This window comes from Equus asinus, chromosome 25 (assembly GCF_041296235.1).
Source record: "Equus asinus isolate D_3611 breed Donkey chromosome 25, EquAss-T2T_v2, whole genome shotgun sequence".
In the NCBI taxonomy this organism is placed as follows: domain Eukaryota; kingdom Metazoa; phylum Chordata; class Mammalia; order Perissodactyla; family Equidae; genus Equus; species Equus asinus.
Genome location: NC_091814.1, coordinates 47,204,034 through 47,222,585, shown reverse-complemented (window position 1 = coordinate 47,222,585; position 18,552 = coordinate 47,204,034). Strand labels below are relative to the sequence as shown.

General features: G+C 50.2%; 1 protein-coding gene across 26 annotated transcripts in view; it reads left to right on the top strand.

The window, feature by feature from the left end:
- Nucleotides 1-18,552, top strand: part of TNN (tenascin N) — a 103,171-nt gene that overhangs the window by 35,502 nt on the left and 49,117 nt on the right. For 16 of the 26 annotated variants that reach the window (XM_070498031.1, XM_070498029.1, XM_070498027.1 and 13 more), the window contains 4 exons: nucleotides 198-1,469; nucleotides 1,872-12,883; nucleotides 14,331-14,705; nucleotides 15,136-15,399. In XM_070498031.1, coding sequence (XP_070354132.1) covers nucleotides 12,478-12,883; nucleotides 14,331-14,705; nucleotides 15,136-15,399 — 1,045 coding nt within the window. In that variant the 5' untranslated portion in view covers nucleotides 198-1,469; nucleotides 1,872-12,477. The remainder of the gene's footprint in view (nucleotides 1-197; nucleotides 1,470-1,871; nucleotides 12,884-14,330; nucleotides 14,706-15,135; nucleotides 15,400-18,552) is intronic. The other 10 variants (XM_070498013.1, XM_070498020.1, XM_070498012.1 and 7 more) reach the window with 10 other exon arrangements.

The following is an 18,552-nucleotide window of genomic DNA, read 5'->3' as shown; positions in this document are numbered from 1 at the left end:
ATGGGGCAATTCCAGAGAACTCTAGAAGCTTGATCCTGTAAGTAATGAGGATTTCTGAGCAATTTGAGCAGATGAGCGATGTGACATGACTTTACGACTCAGGGAGAGCATTTTGGCAATGGTGTATGGGTGGGCTCCGGGGCAGAAGACGAGTTGTTCATCAACGTCCATTCTCCCTTCCTTTCTTTTACTAACAGGGCTCCTGAGCTTTAGCTGGACAGATGACCACCCACCTGGAGATACGCCAGGCTCTCTGGCAGCTGCATATGATCAATGTGACTAAATTCTGCCCAAAGGGATTCTAAGGAAGTGATGTACGCCCCCTCCAGCCTGTGCACTTATCCAAAATATACCTCATTTTCCCATAAAAGGAAACAGTGCTCCTTGGAAAAATAACGGATTCCAGGGCTGGTACAGGAGAAGTGGAAGATGAGTCTGGAATCATTTGCTATCCAGAAAGTAAGGAAGTGCTCCAAGAATGACGGTGGCGTGTTAAAAGGACACAGGGACCAGCCAGAAGGGCTCCCCTTGGCCAAATCTTGAGCAATGTGAGCAACAAAATAAATAATGACAGTAAAGGAAATATAACCCATAGAATAAAAAATAAGAACACAAGAGTCAGTTTGAATATACATAAAATAATTACTTGATAAGATAGGAGGAGGAGACAGAAAAGTTCTTTACGGTAAAATTCTATCTAATCAACATAGAAGGAGCAACAGAATTAGAAAAACCACCTTGCTTTTTTCCTTTTTTGCTGAGGAAGTTTCACCCTGAGCTAACATCTGTTGCCAATCTTCCTCTTTTTGCTTGAGGAAGATTCTCCCTGAGCTAACATCTGTGCCAGTCTTCCTCTATTTTGTATGTGTGTCACCATCACAGCATGGCTGCCAATGAGCGGTGTAGGTCCATGCTTGGGAATCGAACCCAGGCCACCAAAGTGGAGTGTGCTGAACTTAACCACCAGACCACAGGGCCAAACCCAGAAAAGTCACCATTTGACAGCCACTATCATAGTAACTGTTTCAGGCAAGAATCAACAATGGGGGCTAAAACTAATGGGAGCAAGTAGAATACGAAGCAGGATATTTACGTGGTCTCAAAATATCTTTGCACAAGACACTTATTAATTTCAAAGAGGGCAAATATTTACAGTAGAGAAGCCTGGGAGACATAGTCTTAACCCAGCGACCTAAGGTAACATCACCAACACTGGGACAGATGGATATCAAGTGCCTCCGGATCAGGCACTGAGGATGCACCACTTCTGTGGTATTCCTGCCCCAAATGCACAACCTAAATCTAGTTGTGAAGAAACATCAGACAAGTTGAGGACATCCTGCCAAATAACTGACCTTCACTCTTCAAAAATGTCAGGGACATGAAAGACTGAAGAAGCTTTCTCTGTTAAAGGAGACTCGAAAGACAGTGCAACTAAATGCAGTGAGCTATCCTGGATCCCATCATGGGTCAGTAGGATTGTTTTTCTTTTGCTGTAAAGGATGTTAGAGAGACAACTGATAGAATTCTAATACAGTCTGTAAATTAGACAATGGCATTATGTCAATGTTAATTTCCTCATTTTGATCATTATATCAAGGTTATGTGAGAGCATGTCCTTGTTTGGGGAAATATTACACACTGAAATTATTTAGAGGTAAAGGGGTAAAGAGGTAAACCATGTCTTTAACTTACTCTCAAATGTTCTAGGGAAAAAATATATAGCAAGAGAATGAACGATAAAGTAAATACGGTAAAATGTTAACACTTGAAGAATGTGGGTGAAGGTTATATGGGGATTTTTTGGGTTTGTTTTTGCAGTTTTTCTGCAAGTCTGAAATGATGTAAAATAAAAAATTTTTGTGTTTTAGAGAATGGGCATGCACTCCCCTCTGCCTCATTCCTTCCGCTCCGCACTGGCTGGGAGACAGCCTTAGAGAGAGATGGCTGCATGCTGTGGATGGTGGCATTGCCTTACCAGCCCTGGACGGCCTTCTTTTACTGTCACGTGAGAGAGAAATCATCTTCTGTCTTGTTGGGCTACTGCCCTGGGGGGTCCTCTTTGTTACTGCAGTGTGTCTTCACCTAACTAATACAGGCTAGAGGACGGAGAGGGTGGTCTCTCAGGAGTCTGCTGCACTGGTTTAGTTACATGGACTCAGGGCATGGAAGATGGGGGAATGGAAAGAGTTGGCAAAGACCACTCATTTGGGGAGAATTATTGAAAGGAAATTAAGAATAGGGCAAATTGAGGGGATAGCAGAGTCCTAGGAGACTCTGGCGGAGACTTTCCTATTTAAGAAGCAGAGAAAAAAGGTCCAAGGGAGAAGAGAAATGTTCAGGGCCTGGGGCACACTGCAGTGGTCACCTCTGTGTATAGCTGGCCTTGATTCCAGGGGCAGGTAGCAGGACTATTTGTGAATGTAAGTAAAGAATGGCAGAGAACTACGAGCCCATCCAGGATGAGGCGGAGATGATCACAGACCACTTCATGGGATATACAGGAAGAATAAAAAATGATGATAATGATAATAACTACAACAATAACAGCAGCTAACATTTATGGAATCCTCATTGTGTCCCTGTGACTAGTCAAAATTCTTTACCTGCATCAACTCGTTCAATCCTCACCATAACCATATTATTCCTCTTCCAGAGATGAGTAAACTGAGGCAGGAAGAGGTTAAATCAAAGGTCATTGGCAAGTAGCAGACACAAGCTTCAGCTCCAGGCAGGCTGGCTCTGGACGCGCCCTCCCACTTCGGAGGGCAATTCCTTATCCTCCAGCTCTGCTGTCCTCTTCCTTCTTCTTTCTCTCCAACACCATTCGATGCCCACAGAGGTGAACTGCAAACATGGGGGCTCCTTCCATTGTGCTGTAGATCTGCACTCCAGAATCTATTCCAGGAGGGACGGGAAAGGGGCAGAGGGGAGAGAGAGCAGCGGGTGTCGGCTGTGGCCTATCAGGGTAGCTCGGGTTCATAGAAAGGATTAACGCCTGTCCATCTGAGAGCTGGAGAGGCAGCGTGGCACCACTTCCTTTCCTGGTGATCGAGCTCTTCTGCGCTGGTGTGCAGCAGGCTTCCGGGAAGGGGTGGGGGTCAGAGGGGGCTGTGGAATTGAACATCCCGGGTCTGCTATTCTTGCTCTCAGCCATCCTCAGAGCCCGGCCACTCATTGCTGTGAGCCGATGGAGAAAGGAGGTGGGGGGTCACAGGAGGGTCTGTCCTTGAGGGTCTCTGCTCATTTCTTTCTGTGCTAAAGGTCTTTTCCTATTTTAAAAGTGGTAGGCAGTAAGTCCCAGAGCTCCTGAAACAGAGAAAAGACAAAGAGTCTTTATAAATGCACTTTCAAACCCGGAGACCCAGCTCCCAGCCAGGAGACAGGCAAACTCTTTTAATAACCTTATTCTGGATCCACTTAAATGGAAACAGCCTCCAGTATTTTTAGCTGCTGCAGAATTGATGTAAAAAAGAAGGGGGAAATGTGTATTTTTTTTCCTTCCTAGTTAGAAGAAGAAGGAATTGCTCATTATCTCTTAACTGAGTCCCCGCAGGGAAGACAGGGGAACACCCAAGAGTCCCCATTGGCTCCTCCTCTCGCCTGGATGGGATTTAAACCCAGGGAGGGAAGCTGAGCAGAGGAGGGAAGGTGGGACCGACCACCACTGAGGTCTGCAGCCCCAGGGCCCTGGCTGCCAGTTGGCGAAGTGTTGGAAGTGGTGCCCAGCAGCCTCCGAGGTAAGTGCATCCATCTCCGAAGGCTTTACCTGTAAAAGGAGGAAGGCAGCTGGGGGGCATGAGCTCATGCGTCTCGCATCCTGAGCCTGGACATCCAGGCAGGGTAACAGTGTCCTCTCACCTCCATGAGGAGTGAAAACCCCCTTAGGAAATATTTCCCGGGACTGAGGAACCGTCCTTAGCCGGGGGTATACTTGGTTCAGTCATCCTCCTACCTGGCCAAACACAGTCCATGCTGGCGGGAAATTTCTACCTGGAATAATGGATTTTTATAGAGAATGTTTCCTGTAGTCTAGCACGTCCTTCTCTTTTTTATTCTTTGTTGGCTTCTTTACCATGTCAAAGACCTCTTTGTTTTTTTGCAATTTATCTGTTATAGCTCACGTTTTTCTAAATCCTACAATGGAACTTTTATTTTAGTTGTGGTCAGGATGCAATTATAACTTCCCCTTTTTCTGGATTTGGTAAATACCAATTAAGATGATGTTTGCAAATGCACTTGAAGAGCTTTGAAGTTTATTCAAACATTCAATTTTATAGGTTTTAATTCTTATTTGTATGAAGACAACTTCTTTTCCCCCAATTCCCGTGCTGTTAGCCTCGCAATGCCTTAAAGAAAACATTTTGAATCATTTCAAGCAATGATGTGGTAGACTAGTCTTTGGAGGTCTTTTTATTTATTTATCTATTTATTTCTGTGGTTGGGGTAGAGCTGGAGGAGGGAGAAAGAACGAGTGAGAACAATCACTTAAAAGCGTGAAATTCAAATTGCTTATATAAGCATTAAAAGAAGTCCTAATATAAAAATAAACTGCCCACAGGTGCGCATAGGTCAGCCGCAGTGGCAAAGGTCCACCGGTTCTTGGAGAAGCCAAAGTATCAGCAGGTATCAGGTGACACCTGCTCAGCCAGGATCTGCGTGGAAAGAAGCAGTGTCTTTTGGCATTTAGGCATTTTTGGAGACTCAGAGTCAAGGTGACGGAGCTGGGAGAAGGGACTCAGAAAGGAAATTGAGAGGATCAACATGAGTATCATTTTGCCAGGGAGGAGGGAAAAAATGACTTGATATTCTTTCATACAACTTTGAGTCCTGCTATGTCCCTAAGTTTTGGGGCTGCAGATGACTCCCGAAGGAAGGAAAATTAGGACAAGATGACATCAAATCATCTTGTGGCTTCTGGTTTCCATTCCAGCCCCTTCTGTGGTTTGAAACGTAGGGTGGACTGAGGTCTGTTCCTGAGAAGATGCCTGAGGAAATCGTGCCCAGACCCAGTGGAAACTCTGGTCCATTCCCCACTCATTCCAGAGCCTTGGCTCCTAGAGGGTCTGGATACAGACGTGAGATCATGGGTAAGGTTCTGTAGCAGCCTCTGGAGCCGCCAGTCTGCAAGCTGATGACACTAAGATCTCAGGCCTGATCCCTAGGTGGGCAGGGGCTTTGCCTGGTTTCACCACAGTACACTCACCGCTTGTGCCAATCAGCCGTCCTCTGAATGTGTGCTGTTGGTCTAAAGAGAGACCCGGAGAGTGCGGGAGGAGCCAAGTCATTAGCAATTAGCAAGGAGAAGCCTCTCCTCTTTGATAGAAGGCTGGCACTTCAAAGTTATTTCAATATGTGGAAAACCACATGTTAAACTAGAAAAGGGAATTGCGACTTTTTCATCATGTGCCTTCCTTCATGATCATTCATTTGAAGCAGTTTGTCATCAAATGCCCCTCATGCTCATGGGGGATAAGGCTAATTGTGTATAAAATAATAGTCATTCTGGAGACTGGGGGTTGTGTTGGACGAGGGGAGGCAGGTCCCTGAATTTATGCCCTGTGTTCCTTTATCTTCTTATTGTGCATGAGCCTGCGCATTCCCAGGAAAGCAAGAGGAGGGGGTTTTTGTGAGAAAGTGATTTATTCCTGTGGGGTAAATGAATATCCTGACCTGAGGTCCGGGAAGAGCTTTAAAAGGGCTTAGCATGGAGCCCGGCACATCACTGGTGCTTAGCAAATGGTCGCTCCCCTTATCATCGCCCGTTTGAGCCCCCACAAGGAGGATTAGGATTCAGTTGACGGAATAAAACAACCACACAAGCCTGTGGCTACCCCCGAAGAAGTCACTGAGCGCTGAGGCTGGTCAGGGACGCCATCCTTAATCTTTTCAGCCTGTGGTATGTGGGCAGACTTTCTGGAAAGAGTTCTTCAGGAAAAGGGTGCTGCATGGCGGTGGGAGAGGCATCTAGGAGGATTTCTTGGGCACTCACTGGGTGTATTGCACTGAACTAGAAGAGTAGGGGGACAGAATGATGCCTGGAATGTGACTGTTTTAAACCTTATTACATAAAAGCAATTTCTCATGCCCACTCACACCCGGCTCTATCGTGTCTTATATGGAATGCTTGTGCAGAGAGTTCAAGCCACAGAGACTAGAAATAAAATTGTTCCTGTGTACTCGGTTTGCCTGGTGTCTGCCCTAGTAGGAACAGTACTGCCTTGCGCATTGTAGGCTCTCATATCCAGAGGGGAAATCAGTTGCCCGAGGTCTCCAACCCAGGATGAGCCGAGCCGGGGAGACTCCTCAGCCACCCAAGAACTTGCTCTCCTGGACTAAGTACTTAGGTCAAAAGGCCCCAGAGTCACCCAGGTTGTAGATCCCTGGCAGAATACGTCCAGGAGAGATTGGGGAAGGAGTGACGAGCTTGCCAGATGACATCTGTGACATTGATGCATCCCCAGCCACCCACCGCCCTCACTTTTCGTCATAGTTCAATGATGTCCACTACGTCATTTGGGGACAGAATCTTTTTAAGTGACTCCACTGGAAATCCATGATAATAGTTTTTCTAAAACCCAGAGCTGTGGTCTCATTTGCTTGTGGTTGACTGTAAAGGCGGGATGAAGTAATAAGGGAACCAGACAAGGCCCTGAATTTAAGTAGAAAGATCTGTAATGCTGGCTAAGAAATTGGCAGCCACTCTCTTCAGTGTAAGTAGTAAATTTATTCCTGACCAGAGTGTGTGTCCCTCTTTGGAGAAAACGAGGTGGCATGGAGGCCGTCAGCCCTAGGATTGGACAGGACCATCCGGGACTCCCCTGGCCAAGGGTAGGTCCACTGCCCTGCAGACAGAAGCCCACCTCGTGTTTCCAAGGAAGGGAATTCTCCAGCCTCTCCCGAGAAGTGGCCGGCATTTAACCTTCCCATGCGAGAAACACTAATTTATCTCTCCAGGGGTCACCTTGGCACTGCTCAGAGGAAGCGCAGCCATAGGACTTAGTCATTGAGCAATTAATGTTTAAGTGAGCACCCGGTATGCCTGGGCTTTCCTTTATTTTCAGAAGAACCCCTCTCTTAAACATGACAGGAAAGAGGACACTTGGTCTTTTTTCCACACATAGAGATCTCCTCATTGGATTTTCTCATTTGGGGCAGTATATATAGCAAAGAGATGAACAATACAGACACAAGGAATGGACAGACCTGCTGTTTGATCTCTGCTCTGCTGCCTATGAGCTGTGGGTCCTTAGGCAAGTTACTCAACCTCTCTGAACACTTCTAACAGAGAATGATATCAATTGATTCCAAGGATTCTGAGGATTAAATGAGAATAGTGTTTATAAAGTGTTTCGCACAGTGCCCATCATCTATTAACACATATGCAGAAAACTCAGTGGCCGGTGGGCACAGTAGTTAAGTTTGTGCAGTCCAATTTGGCAGCCTGGGGTTCATGGGTTCGGATCCCGTGTGTGGACTTACACACCGCTCATCAAACCATGCTGTGGCAGCATCCCACATACAAAACAGAGGACAACTGGCACAGATCTTAGCTCAGCAGCAATCTTCCTCAAGCAAAAAGTGGAAGATTGGCAACAGATGTTAGCTCAGGGCCAATCTTCCTCATAAAAAAAAATACAAAAAACAAAAACAAAACAAAACCCAGTGGCTATTATGATTGAATACACAAAATATTACTTTGTCCAGGACTTGCTCTGCAGCTGTGGATGCAGAGGGGATCAACACAGTCAGGGCCACTGCCATCCTTGAGCTTACAGGGATATCTGGGCTAGGAACTCACACAGATGTGGGAGCTGTCAGTATTTGGCTGGAAATTAGAGCCACAGGAGTAGATGCAGTCAACAAGAGAGAATGAATAGAGCACAGATGTAGAGCCCTGCAACGGGGCCAGAACCAAGGGGACCATCCATCCGGCTCTCGGTCGGCAGTACTCGCCTCAAAGAGCCTTTTTCGAAAAAGCAGCATCAGGCAGCATTTGTTCTGAGTCTTAATGTGCCTCTGCCCCCACCTCCCCACACCACTCACCACCCCTCTGCAGTCAGAGTTGAAGACAGGATCAGCGTCAGCGAGGCTGGGTCTCAGGGACTCCTGGCTTCCTGTGGTTTCCTACACGCACATCCCCGCGAGTAAACCCCCCTTGCCTCAGACATTCCTACAGCATTCCCTCACTTTCCCTGAGAAACGAGTCCTCAATGGAATAATCATCTTCATTTGGAAACTTATTCTCCTGCATTTTTCTTGGTGGCATTTGCTGCCCTGTCTGTCCCCTCCCCACCCCGTGGAGCCCTGTCTGTGGTCTGCGAAGGCAAGAAAGGGCTGGTGAAGTCATCCTTTCCTTCTGCTGTGGCACAAGGCGAGCCTCTCCCGCCACGTGCTGGAGAGAGAGCCAGAGGCTTCTCCTCTTGCTCGTTACACTCGACAGAAGTGTTAGGGTGAGGGTTCCCACCCCCAACTCCCCATCTTCTTTCGAGCAATCCCTCTGCCCAGGAAAATCTGAGCTCAACGCGTGGAATCTGGCAGGCTGCAATTAGCGGGGATATCTTGTTACAACTCAGGACAGGCGACACCGAGGGCTCATACCAGGGCTTCTGGGGGTTCTCATATTCCAGGCTTCAGGAAACAAACACCGCGAGACGGGGCTTTACATGGCTTCCTGCGGTTTATGGCAAGAGTCTGTGGCTTTTTTGCATTCATTCAGAACTTCTTCAGAAAACCATCTGCAGTCCATTTATGTCTCGGAGAAGAATGAGCGCAGAGTGTTGAGGGGGATGGATGGTAGGAGGGGGCGGAGAAGTCTCAAGTCTGCCTGTTTGGTTCCACTATTGCCCAGGAAGGGGATTTTGGACCATGGAAACTTGTGTGCTGCCCTATACAAAGAAGGGGCTTTTGAGGTCAGTCTGTGTGGTCACCAGGGATGGCCGAAGCATGTAGGGGTTATGGGCTCAGCTAGCAGACATGGTGCACTTGGTTCGACTCTGTGGCCTGGCCCTCTGGTTGCATAATCATGGGCACATTGCTGGATGCCTTTGAGCCTCAGTTCCCATCCAGGCCACATCTTTTCTTCTCACCCGGCCCAGGCCTGATGCTGGAATCTGCAGGTGAGCGGGAGGGCAGGGGACCGTGGTGGGTCTGGCGCTTTTCTTCCTCCACTTCCCTCACAACTTGCACTGCTGCTTCTGGCTTCCCGTGGTTGCTGACTGAAGCAGGGAGCGAGGTTCAGAGGAGAAGGGAAAAGGTGTGTTTATTTAGCTGGGGTTGTGGTTCCCTCTGGTTATCAGATGCCCTTGTTAGGGCAGCTGTTCCCATTGCTGGCTCCACCTACCACCTCTTCCGCGAACCTTCTGTGGGTTCTTCAGACAGTCCCCATCCTGCCTGCTGGGCACCTGCTCCTGCAGCTCGTCCCCTGGGGTAGCACACTCCTGTTGAGTGGTGAGGCTGCACCTCAGCTCTGCCCCCCAGCTGCCTTATTTCTGTGGCATCACCGTGACTTATGGCAGGACCTACATATCCTTGTCTCCCAAACTCTGGGGTGCAGGCCTCTCCCACTGTGTCCTCCCTATACTGTCTGCTAGGCAGCTTGTTCTAGGCAAACGGCCATCTCTGAGTTCCTCCGGGCAAGGGGCAGGCACTGGTCTCTTTGCCCTCCAGCCTCTATTCACCCCAACCTCCCACTGCCAGAAAACCTCTTGTGGAGCATCTCTCCTTAAAATGTATGGGCACCTATTACCCACCATCCAAATCCCATGACAACAAGAAACGTTCCACTGACTGTTCCATTACATCTGCAAGCTGTGGGGCCCAGTTCCTAGGACGTAGTAAGTGCTCAGAAAAGGTGAGCTATTATTATTATCATCATCAATAATATGTGCTTTGTATAACAGGAACAGCCAAGAAGGAGTGAGCGGGGCAACGGGGTAACATGAAGAAGAACTCTCCTTCGGTCTGTCCTGTGTAGTTCACAGTGGTAGCACGTCCCCTGGGTATAACATACAGCACATCTGTCCAAAGGCGGGAATAGCACAGGGACAGGTGTATACTGGACTCATGAGTTATTTGTATCAGAACATCATAGCGATGCACGGCCAAGCACAGGCTTGCAATCAGATGGACCTGGGTTCGAATCCCAACTGTGCCACTTACCAGCTGGATAACCCCTGTTTGGTGGCTACCTTTTACATCTGGTTCCTTACCCGGGACAAGGAGAGTAGCACCAATCTTACAGAGTAGGTGTGAGGATTAATGCACCTGGCCAATGCCCGGCACATAGTAGCAACTGGACAAATAACATTTAATAGTATTGTAATATTATTGTTATTTTTAATAATAATTCTGCGAGGGCCCTTTGTCCTCTGTTTCCTCTACTTCCTGACACTAATGATGACTATTAAAAATTAAAGATTTTACACAGTATCAAAATTTGGTTTAATGACTAGGAAGTTTTCTTCCTTTCTTGACTAATGAAGTTATCTGCCCAGGTCAATTGTTTTGATGGCGTTGTGCTGACTCTAACCACTGAGCTGGAAAAGACGCAGCCTCAGGCGAGGGCATGCGGGGCTTCTAGGATGCTGGCAATATTCTAGTTCTTAACCCCAGGTGGTGGCTCCATGGCTGTTGCTTTTGTAACAATTCATCAAAACTATATAATTTATGTTGTATGCTCTTTTCCATAAAGATATCAACTTTCACAATAGAAAAGATGAGAAAGAAAAGGAAGTCATACTAAGTAGTTGATGAAAAACAAAATAAACGTCAAAACACTTACTGAGCGCTTATGATGGGTGTGGCGCTGAGAGCTTTCCACATCCAGTGCAGTGAAGCGGGCATTATCTGTCGACCCACTTTACAGACGAGGAGACTAAAGCTCAGGATAAGCAGGCTTCACAAGACCAGACATCTGGGACCTGTCGATTTGTCTTTCTAGCACGTAGTTGCCTCTCACAATGTGGAGGGAGAGCCTGGGCTTGAGTGGGACAGCCACCAGGAAAGGACTAGGCTTCCTGACTTCTTCAGTCTCAGACAGATGCCTATGAGTCTTGAGTTGGTCACAGAAGCCCATTGGCAGGAGGCAGCTCCGCAGCTCGGTCTCTAGGAGAGAGGTGCCGTGCCAGCCCCGTGGAGAGGTGTTCTGGTGACCCAGTGCCCGTGAGTAAACGTGAGGTGCTGACGAGGTCTCCTGTGGTCTGCCCTGCCTCGGCTCGATGGGGATCAAGAATGTGCCGTCCTGGATGGGGGCTGGGGGCACTGGCGGAAAGGGGCTGGGGAAGGTGCTGAAGGCTCGCACCTCGTGCTGGCAGCAGAGGAGGCGCCACCCAACAGCCTGCTCTGGCCCTGGTGCCTGGCCTGACTGACAAACCGGGCCACCTGAGCACCGGCGGACTTGAGGTGACTGAGTCCCTCGGCCTGCGGGACTCTGTGCTCCTGCCTTGGGAGGGCCCCGAGGGGAATCAGCCTTGGGGCCTGTCTTTAAGAGGCTCATAGCCTTGCCGGGAGACATGTTGAGTACCAGAGTAACTACAACACAAGATAAACCGACAAAAGACCCACAGAGGGACCGACGCATTTCCCTGAACGCTTGGCAGAAGGAGAGCGAGTTTGAGCTGGGGTGAGGGAAGAGGCCATGAGAGAAGAATTCACGGAGAAGGTATTTTTCTTAGAAATTCTGATCTTTTGTTGGTTCGTGGGCAGAGGTGGTGAGCAGGACACTGGTCCGGAGTCTGAGTATAGGCTCTGCCCTTCTTGGCCGTGGTACCCAGGACAACCTGCTCAATCCTTCAAGCCTTGGTCTTCTCATCTGTGCAAGGCAGCATGACATGGTGGCGATGGGCATGGACTCCGGAGTCAATCTGGGTTCAAATTCTGCCACTCTTGGCTGTGTGCCTGTGGGCAAGTCATTTAAGGTAGCTGTGCCTCAGTGTCCATATCTGTAAAATGGGGGTAGTAACAGTATATTCCACGAAGGGTTGTTGTGAAGATTGAGTGAAGCAATAAGCGTGGGACACTTAGAAAAGTGCCTGGCACATGGCCCGTGCTCTCTGTGCAGCTGTTATTGTGGGTAGTGTGAATGCGAGGATAATATTAGGGTTGTTGTAAAGATTAGGGGTTAGGGGGAGCAAAGCCCAGCACACAGTAGGTCTTCAATACAAGATGGCTGTTCTCCTTATCATTAAAGTGCAGGTGAGCACAGCATTAGAAGTGAAGAGAAGGCTCCCAGGTGTGTGAACAGTGTAAGCAAAGACCAGAGGCAGAGATGTGCAATGTGTGAGGAAGGAAGCAAAAGTAATTTGGTTCGGATCCTCAGCAGACATAGCATGAAATCTTTCAGCTAGTTTCTAGCTTCCTGGGGACTCGTAGCATCCACGAAAAAGGCCAATTTCTGTCAGCAAGTCTCCATGGCTTTCTTTTGCATTGTTTCTCCTTACAGGCCTCCTGGAGGGGTTGCTTCCTGTCTCTCCAAGGATGGGTCTCCACGGGATCTTCTCTTTCCCCCTGGGGCTCCTGTTTGGCTCTGTGCTCTTGGTGGCCTCGGCCCCGGCTGCTCTCGAGCCTCATGGCTGCAGCGACAAGGAGCAACAGGTCACCTTCAGCCACACCTACAAGATTGATGTGCCCAAGTCTGCCCTGGTGCAGGTGGAGGCTAACCCCCAGCCTCTCAGCGATGATGGGGCCTCACTTCTGGTCCCGGGGGAGGCCGAGGAACACAACATCATCTTCAGGCACAACATCCGCCTGCAGACACCACAGAAGGACTGCGAGCTGGCAGGCAGCGTCCAGGACCTGCTGGCCCGGGTGAAGAAGCTGGAAGAAGAGATGGCAGAGGTGAAGGAACAGTGTAGTGCTCGGTGCTGCTGCCAAGGAGCTGCTGGTGAGCTTGCCATCTGGTATTCATTCAACAAACATTTAATGAGCACCTTCTCTGTTCAAGGTGTTCCTCTTATGAGCACTCTGTGAGTCTGGTGCATTCCCACCTCTCACTCTGGGTTTTCTCTGGGGCCTTCGTCACTGGCATTAGCTGCAGGGGGCATCTGTAAACCTGAGCAGGGAGGGACCAGCAACTGTTGCAGTGAGTTTGGACTCCTGGGGTAATGCTTCCAGATGAGGATGCTTCCCGGCGCTGTTTTACCTGTGGATCCGATCTCTACTGCGAGGGAAAGCAGTGGGCTAGAGAGGAAAGATGACGGCCTTGGAGCTGGACAGGGCTGGGTACAAATCCCAGTCCTGCCACTTTTTAGCTGCGTGACTTTAGACAAATTCCTTAAGTTTCCTCAACTGTCCAATGAGGATAATTCTATCGACTAGTCCAGTTCTGAGAACTACAGACGATGTACATAAGATTCCTGGCCCATAGTCGATACTCTGCAAATTGTTAACTCGTTTATTAGTAATAAAGAATACAACTCAGTTTTACAAATAGTGAGCCGCCCATCACCACTTGTTTTTGAACATAAACTGCCCAGGCTGATCCAAATAATAACGAGCGGAACTTCAGCATACATTTTTATGCCCAAAGGAACTGGTACTGTTAAGAGGACTTCCTATGTGCCAGACACAGAACTAGGCACTGGGGACACTGCATGAACAATACCGCGTGCATCCACCCTAGGGCGCCTCCAGATCAAACGTTGTTAGGAAGGAAAGAGGGTGTTTTGAGAAGCAGAGGTGGGCGCTGGTGAAGGGACAGGGCTGACTGACCCCTCTTCAACTGTCTCTTGCTGTCTAGGGTTAGAGAGGGGTCCTGGTGAATCCCTTCCCCCGCCCCTCACCCCCATAATAAGACTGGGCTATTTCGGCGCTTCTGCAGGTCCACTTTTCCAGGATTCGATTTGGGCTTATTTCCCAAGGACGCAGCCTTCCTGTGTCTAGCCCTTTCTGGCCAAGATAAGACAAGGCCTGGATCTCACCTGCCTGCCCTAGGAGCCCTGCCCCTGGTGTAAGCGGACCCGCTGACGTCCGGGCTGGGGCCTTTAAGGCGCCTTCATAGAAAAGTACTAGATAATTACCACGATTTAGAGGGGAGGGAACCAGGAGAATTCACAGGAGCGCTTGGATGAGAAGGGAAAGGAGAGCGTGGTTCGCCTGGCTTCTCAGGCAGCAAAGGAGGCCGTGTTTGTAGATTTTGCGGGCCAGCGTCCTGCCCGGGGTGGAAAGGGCGGACGGACGCCTGTCCTCCTCGTGGGCCCCACCCTCCTCCCGAGAAAGAGCCGTGCAGGGCCCGGAAATCAGGGCCCGCTCTCAGGGGCTCCAGGGAAGGAGACGCACACTCATAAGCCCTCGCCGGGCCCCCAGCCTCCTGCCTTTCCTCTCTCCGGCAGGTGTGAGCGGCCACTGCAGTGGCCACGGGACCTTCTCCCCGGAGACCTGCAGCTGCCTCTGCGAGCAGGGCTGGGAGGGCGCCGCCTGCGAGCGGCCCGCCTGCCCCGGGGCCTGCAGCGGCCACGGGCGCTGCGTGGACGGCCGCTGCGTGTGCGACGAGCCCTACGTGGGGGCCGACTGCGCCTACCCCGCCTGCCCCGAGAACTGCAGCGGGCACGGCGTGTGCGTGCGCGGCGTGTGCCAGTGCCACGAGGACTTCACGTCGGAGGACTGCAGCGAACGGCGCTGTCCCGGCGACTGCAGCGGCCACGGCTTCTGCGACACGGGCGAGTGCTACTGTGAGGAGGGCTTCACCGGCCTCGACTGCTCCCAGGGTGAGAGCGGAGATGCGCCTGGGCCCGCCCGGGTCCCAGCACCCGCCGTCCCCCGCAGCACCATTTAACCATCAGTTGCACTTTGTCCTGTGCCGGGCGCTCGACCTTTAGCCTACATCAGAATCCCCTGGGCGGCTTGTTAAAACACAGTTTGTTGAGCCCCACCAGAGTTTCTGATTCAGCAGGTCTGGGGTGGGGCCGGAGAATGTGCATTTCTAACAAGTTCCAAGGGGATGCTGGTGCTGCTGGTTTAAGGACCAGTGGTCTTATATGATCTAATGGCTCTGGGTGTGTGTGTGTTTGAGGGTGAGGGGATCCGTATGAACTGCCAACCAGTATTAACTCCCGGCCAGATAACCGGGGGGCATCAAGAATGGTGCCCAGCTGTCTTTCCTCACCCTCTCCATGCCTGTTCCTGTTCTGCATGCAGTGGTCGCCCCCCAGGGCCTGCAGCTGCTCAAGAGCACGGAGGATTCCCTGCTGGTGAACTGGGAGCCGTCCAGCGAGGTGGACCACTACCTGCTCAGCTACTACCAACTGGGGAAGGAGCTCTCTGGGAAGCAGATCCAAGTGCCCAAGGAGCAGCACACCTATGAGATCACCGGTTTGCAGCCTGGAACCAAGTACATAGTCAGCCTGCGCAACGTGAAGAAAGAGATTTCCAGCAGCCCTCAGCATCTCCTCGCCACCACGGGTAAGGAAGCAGCCAGATGCTCCTGCTTTCCCAGGAGAGGTCCCATTTTAAACATTTTCTTCCACTGTCCCCACAAATACCCTTTTACTACTCAGGCCATTGCTCTGATTTGAAAAACACAGCTGCTGCAATCCTAGGTTCTGGAGAAAAGTCTCAGTTCTTGTCTCCCCTGCCTCCACCCTCTGATTATTGGGCCCTCCAAGCCAGTGATAGCGGCCTGCTGGATTGGGGCTCAGGGGGGTCCTCTCCGTCCCTGAGGTTAGTAAGGTTGTCCTGCACCCACACACACCTGCATCCCAGGCCCTCACCAAGCCTCTGAGGCCATTCAGCAAATTCAAGTTGGGATTGCTTGGGGATCTGCTGAAGCCACCTGAATCAGATTGGTCTCAGCAGGAAAGAGAAGGAACAAACAGGGTAATTGAAGAAAGTGTAACGATGAGGTTATTTACAAAGGTGTGGGTAGGGTTTGGGTGGTGAAACACTCTAGGACTAGTGTCAATGGGGATCCACCCAACCTGAAGGGCTGGGGGTGGGTGTTGGTACTGGGACCCAGAGAGGGCTGTAGGAGAGGGCTGCCTGATGAGGTGCCTTTGGTAGAGGGATGGAGGTAATCCACTGTGTCCCCACCAGGAGGGTTGCTTGAATTCTCTCTCCTGCCCTCTGATCTGGTGACTCTTTCTGGCTGAACCCAACCGTAAGCCAGAGGGCAAGGGAACCTGGCTAATGTAATTCATAGAGGTCGTAATCTGGGATACAGAGCAGGATGGAGGATGGATCTGGAGGGACAAACGGAGATTTCAGGGCTCCACCAAATGCTACCAAAATGTTTAGAAGGACAGGCATCCGTGCTTACTCTTTAGAACTTCTTGTTTCCTCATGAAAGTCATTGAGGCAGCTTAGATTTTCAAGGGTTTGGAGAAACTTAGTTGTTCGATGGATTCTGGTTCATTCCTTCACTCAATCTATTTTATTGAGTGTTTACTATGTGCCAGACACTGTTCTAGATGTCGATAGAAATGAGCTGCTTCCATCCTGCCCTAAACTCCTGGGGAAAGATCAGGTGCAGATGGTCAGGCCTTTGGCACACAGTGTCCCTGCAGAAACATCAGGCTGCCTGTCCTTTTGCGGATAGGGTGGGTAGAGATGGCTCAGTGCTGGAAAGGGCCACGAGGGACTTGTCATCCTGGGAGCACAATTTGTGATTGTCTTTGTCATTGCCTTCCAGCCAGAGACCCCTCGGAACGCCCCTGTAGTTGGACAAGTTGGGTTTATTGACTATTGCAGTGTGTGAGAACACACACCCTGGGGGCCATGCGTGTCTCCCTCAGAGAGTGTGAGAAAGACCAGGGTAGAATTGGGGCTTGTGTTAGGTGATTTGGCGGAAGGTTTAAGGAAGCAGAGATTTGCTTTGGTTTGCATGCTGTCAGGAAGTGGGAGTAACTCTGTGGTTGGTGTCTCAGTGAATCTTATCTAGAAAGAGGGCAGCCCAGAGGGAGGCTAAAGCTGTCGATGGGAAGAAGGAGCCGTCACTCCTCTTAGTCCGGAGAGAGGATGTTTAGTCATTTCTGTGGTTTGGACAGTGTTCCTGTTTTCGCTTGTGTTAGATGTGGTCACAGGATGGTCTTGTTGTATCTTGACTAGCATGGCCACGGAGTGGCTGGCCTGATGGGGATGTTTGGTGAAATTGCTTGTTCCATGGGAGAACACGAGGCCCACCTGCGAGAGCCAGGCCAGCTCCCAGCTCTCGGGCTGCCTTCGTCTTTCTCCCTTTCTGTTTATGGCTGCCTCTGCCTTCAGACGGGATGGTGCCCAAGCCTCCCAGTGCAGAGCAGAGACATCTGTTCTGAAAGTCCTAGCCTCCCCTCCCAGCTTCTTGCTAAAGGAGCTTGTAAAGTCCTGCCTCTGAGAAGTGTGTCTTTCTGTCTAATCTGATTCCAGTCAAACCCATTCTTACTTGCTCCTCAGGGGAATCTCAACCCGAGAGACACTTATCCCCGTGAAAATCTTGAACATTTTTATTAAATTCCTTCTTTTTCATTTGCGAGCCATGTAGGACCCCTTTCATAATCCTTGAATCCCTTTCGTTACTCACTGCTTGACCTGTTCCCTCAAGGAATTCCCAGGTTTAAAGGAAGGACCTGGAGGCTGGCAGGTGGAAGTCAGCAGGTGGGAGGAAATGCTTCAGAGAAAAGGCTCTGCGAGCTTCTTTACCCAGAACAGAGTGAATCAGAAACACTCAGAGCCAGAGGGCTTGGAGATCACTGAGTTCACCCCTGACTGGTGCACGAGTTCTCTGTCCTTCGTCCTTGACAAGGGGGCAGTCAGCCTGGGTGGGAACACCACCAAGGTGTGAAGGTGGGGGTGTGACTGAGGAAGGGGGCCAGCCTGAGAGTCTGGGAGCTTGTCTTCCCTGTTCCCAGTCTCAGGCCAGGCAACATCGGCCTGGGATATGGCCGTTGGACTCAAAGTGCCTCCAGAGACCCTAGTCCCCTTTCCAGCCACCACCTCAAATTTCTTCCCATGGAGCCACATCAGCGATCTGTTCCTTTGTATTAATTATTATGATTCCATTTTTTTCCTGAGTGGAGGGATGAAGACTTAGCCATTAATACTTTACTGTGAGTAAATGTGTACAGTAACTCTCCTCCTTCGCAGGACGGACAGGTTGGGCAGCATGAAGACACCAGGTCACTGGTGGAGATGCTGAAATTTGGTAGAAGGTGTCGGAAGGAGACTCAGAAGGACCAAGCTGAAACTCCCCGACTTCACAGTTTGGCCTAGGGTGAATCCATTCAGGAGCGTTTGAGAGGCGAGGGCTGTAACTTAGGGGACTGAGGAAGGAGCTGGTTGTATCATCAGTTGTTATATTCCCGAAAATTTGAACTGCGTTTCCCCAACTTTACGTGGAGGGGCCTGAGCTTCGCGTCCCGGGTGGGGTCTCTGAGGGCAGGGGCTCTGCTGCTAACGGGTGAGCGTTTAGTTCAGAGCGGCCTGACCCCTGGGCTGGGCGTTTGGATGGCTGGCCTGAGAAGTACAGTTCAGGGCTGTGTGGCATCCGATGGGATGGGATGGGGAGAAGAGCCTTTCCCCAAGCAGAGTCTGCCCTCCATGCGCAATGTGAAAACCAACAGTTGTTTGCTACTTTGACGGTGC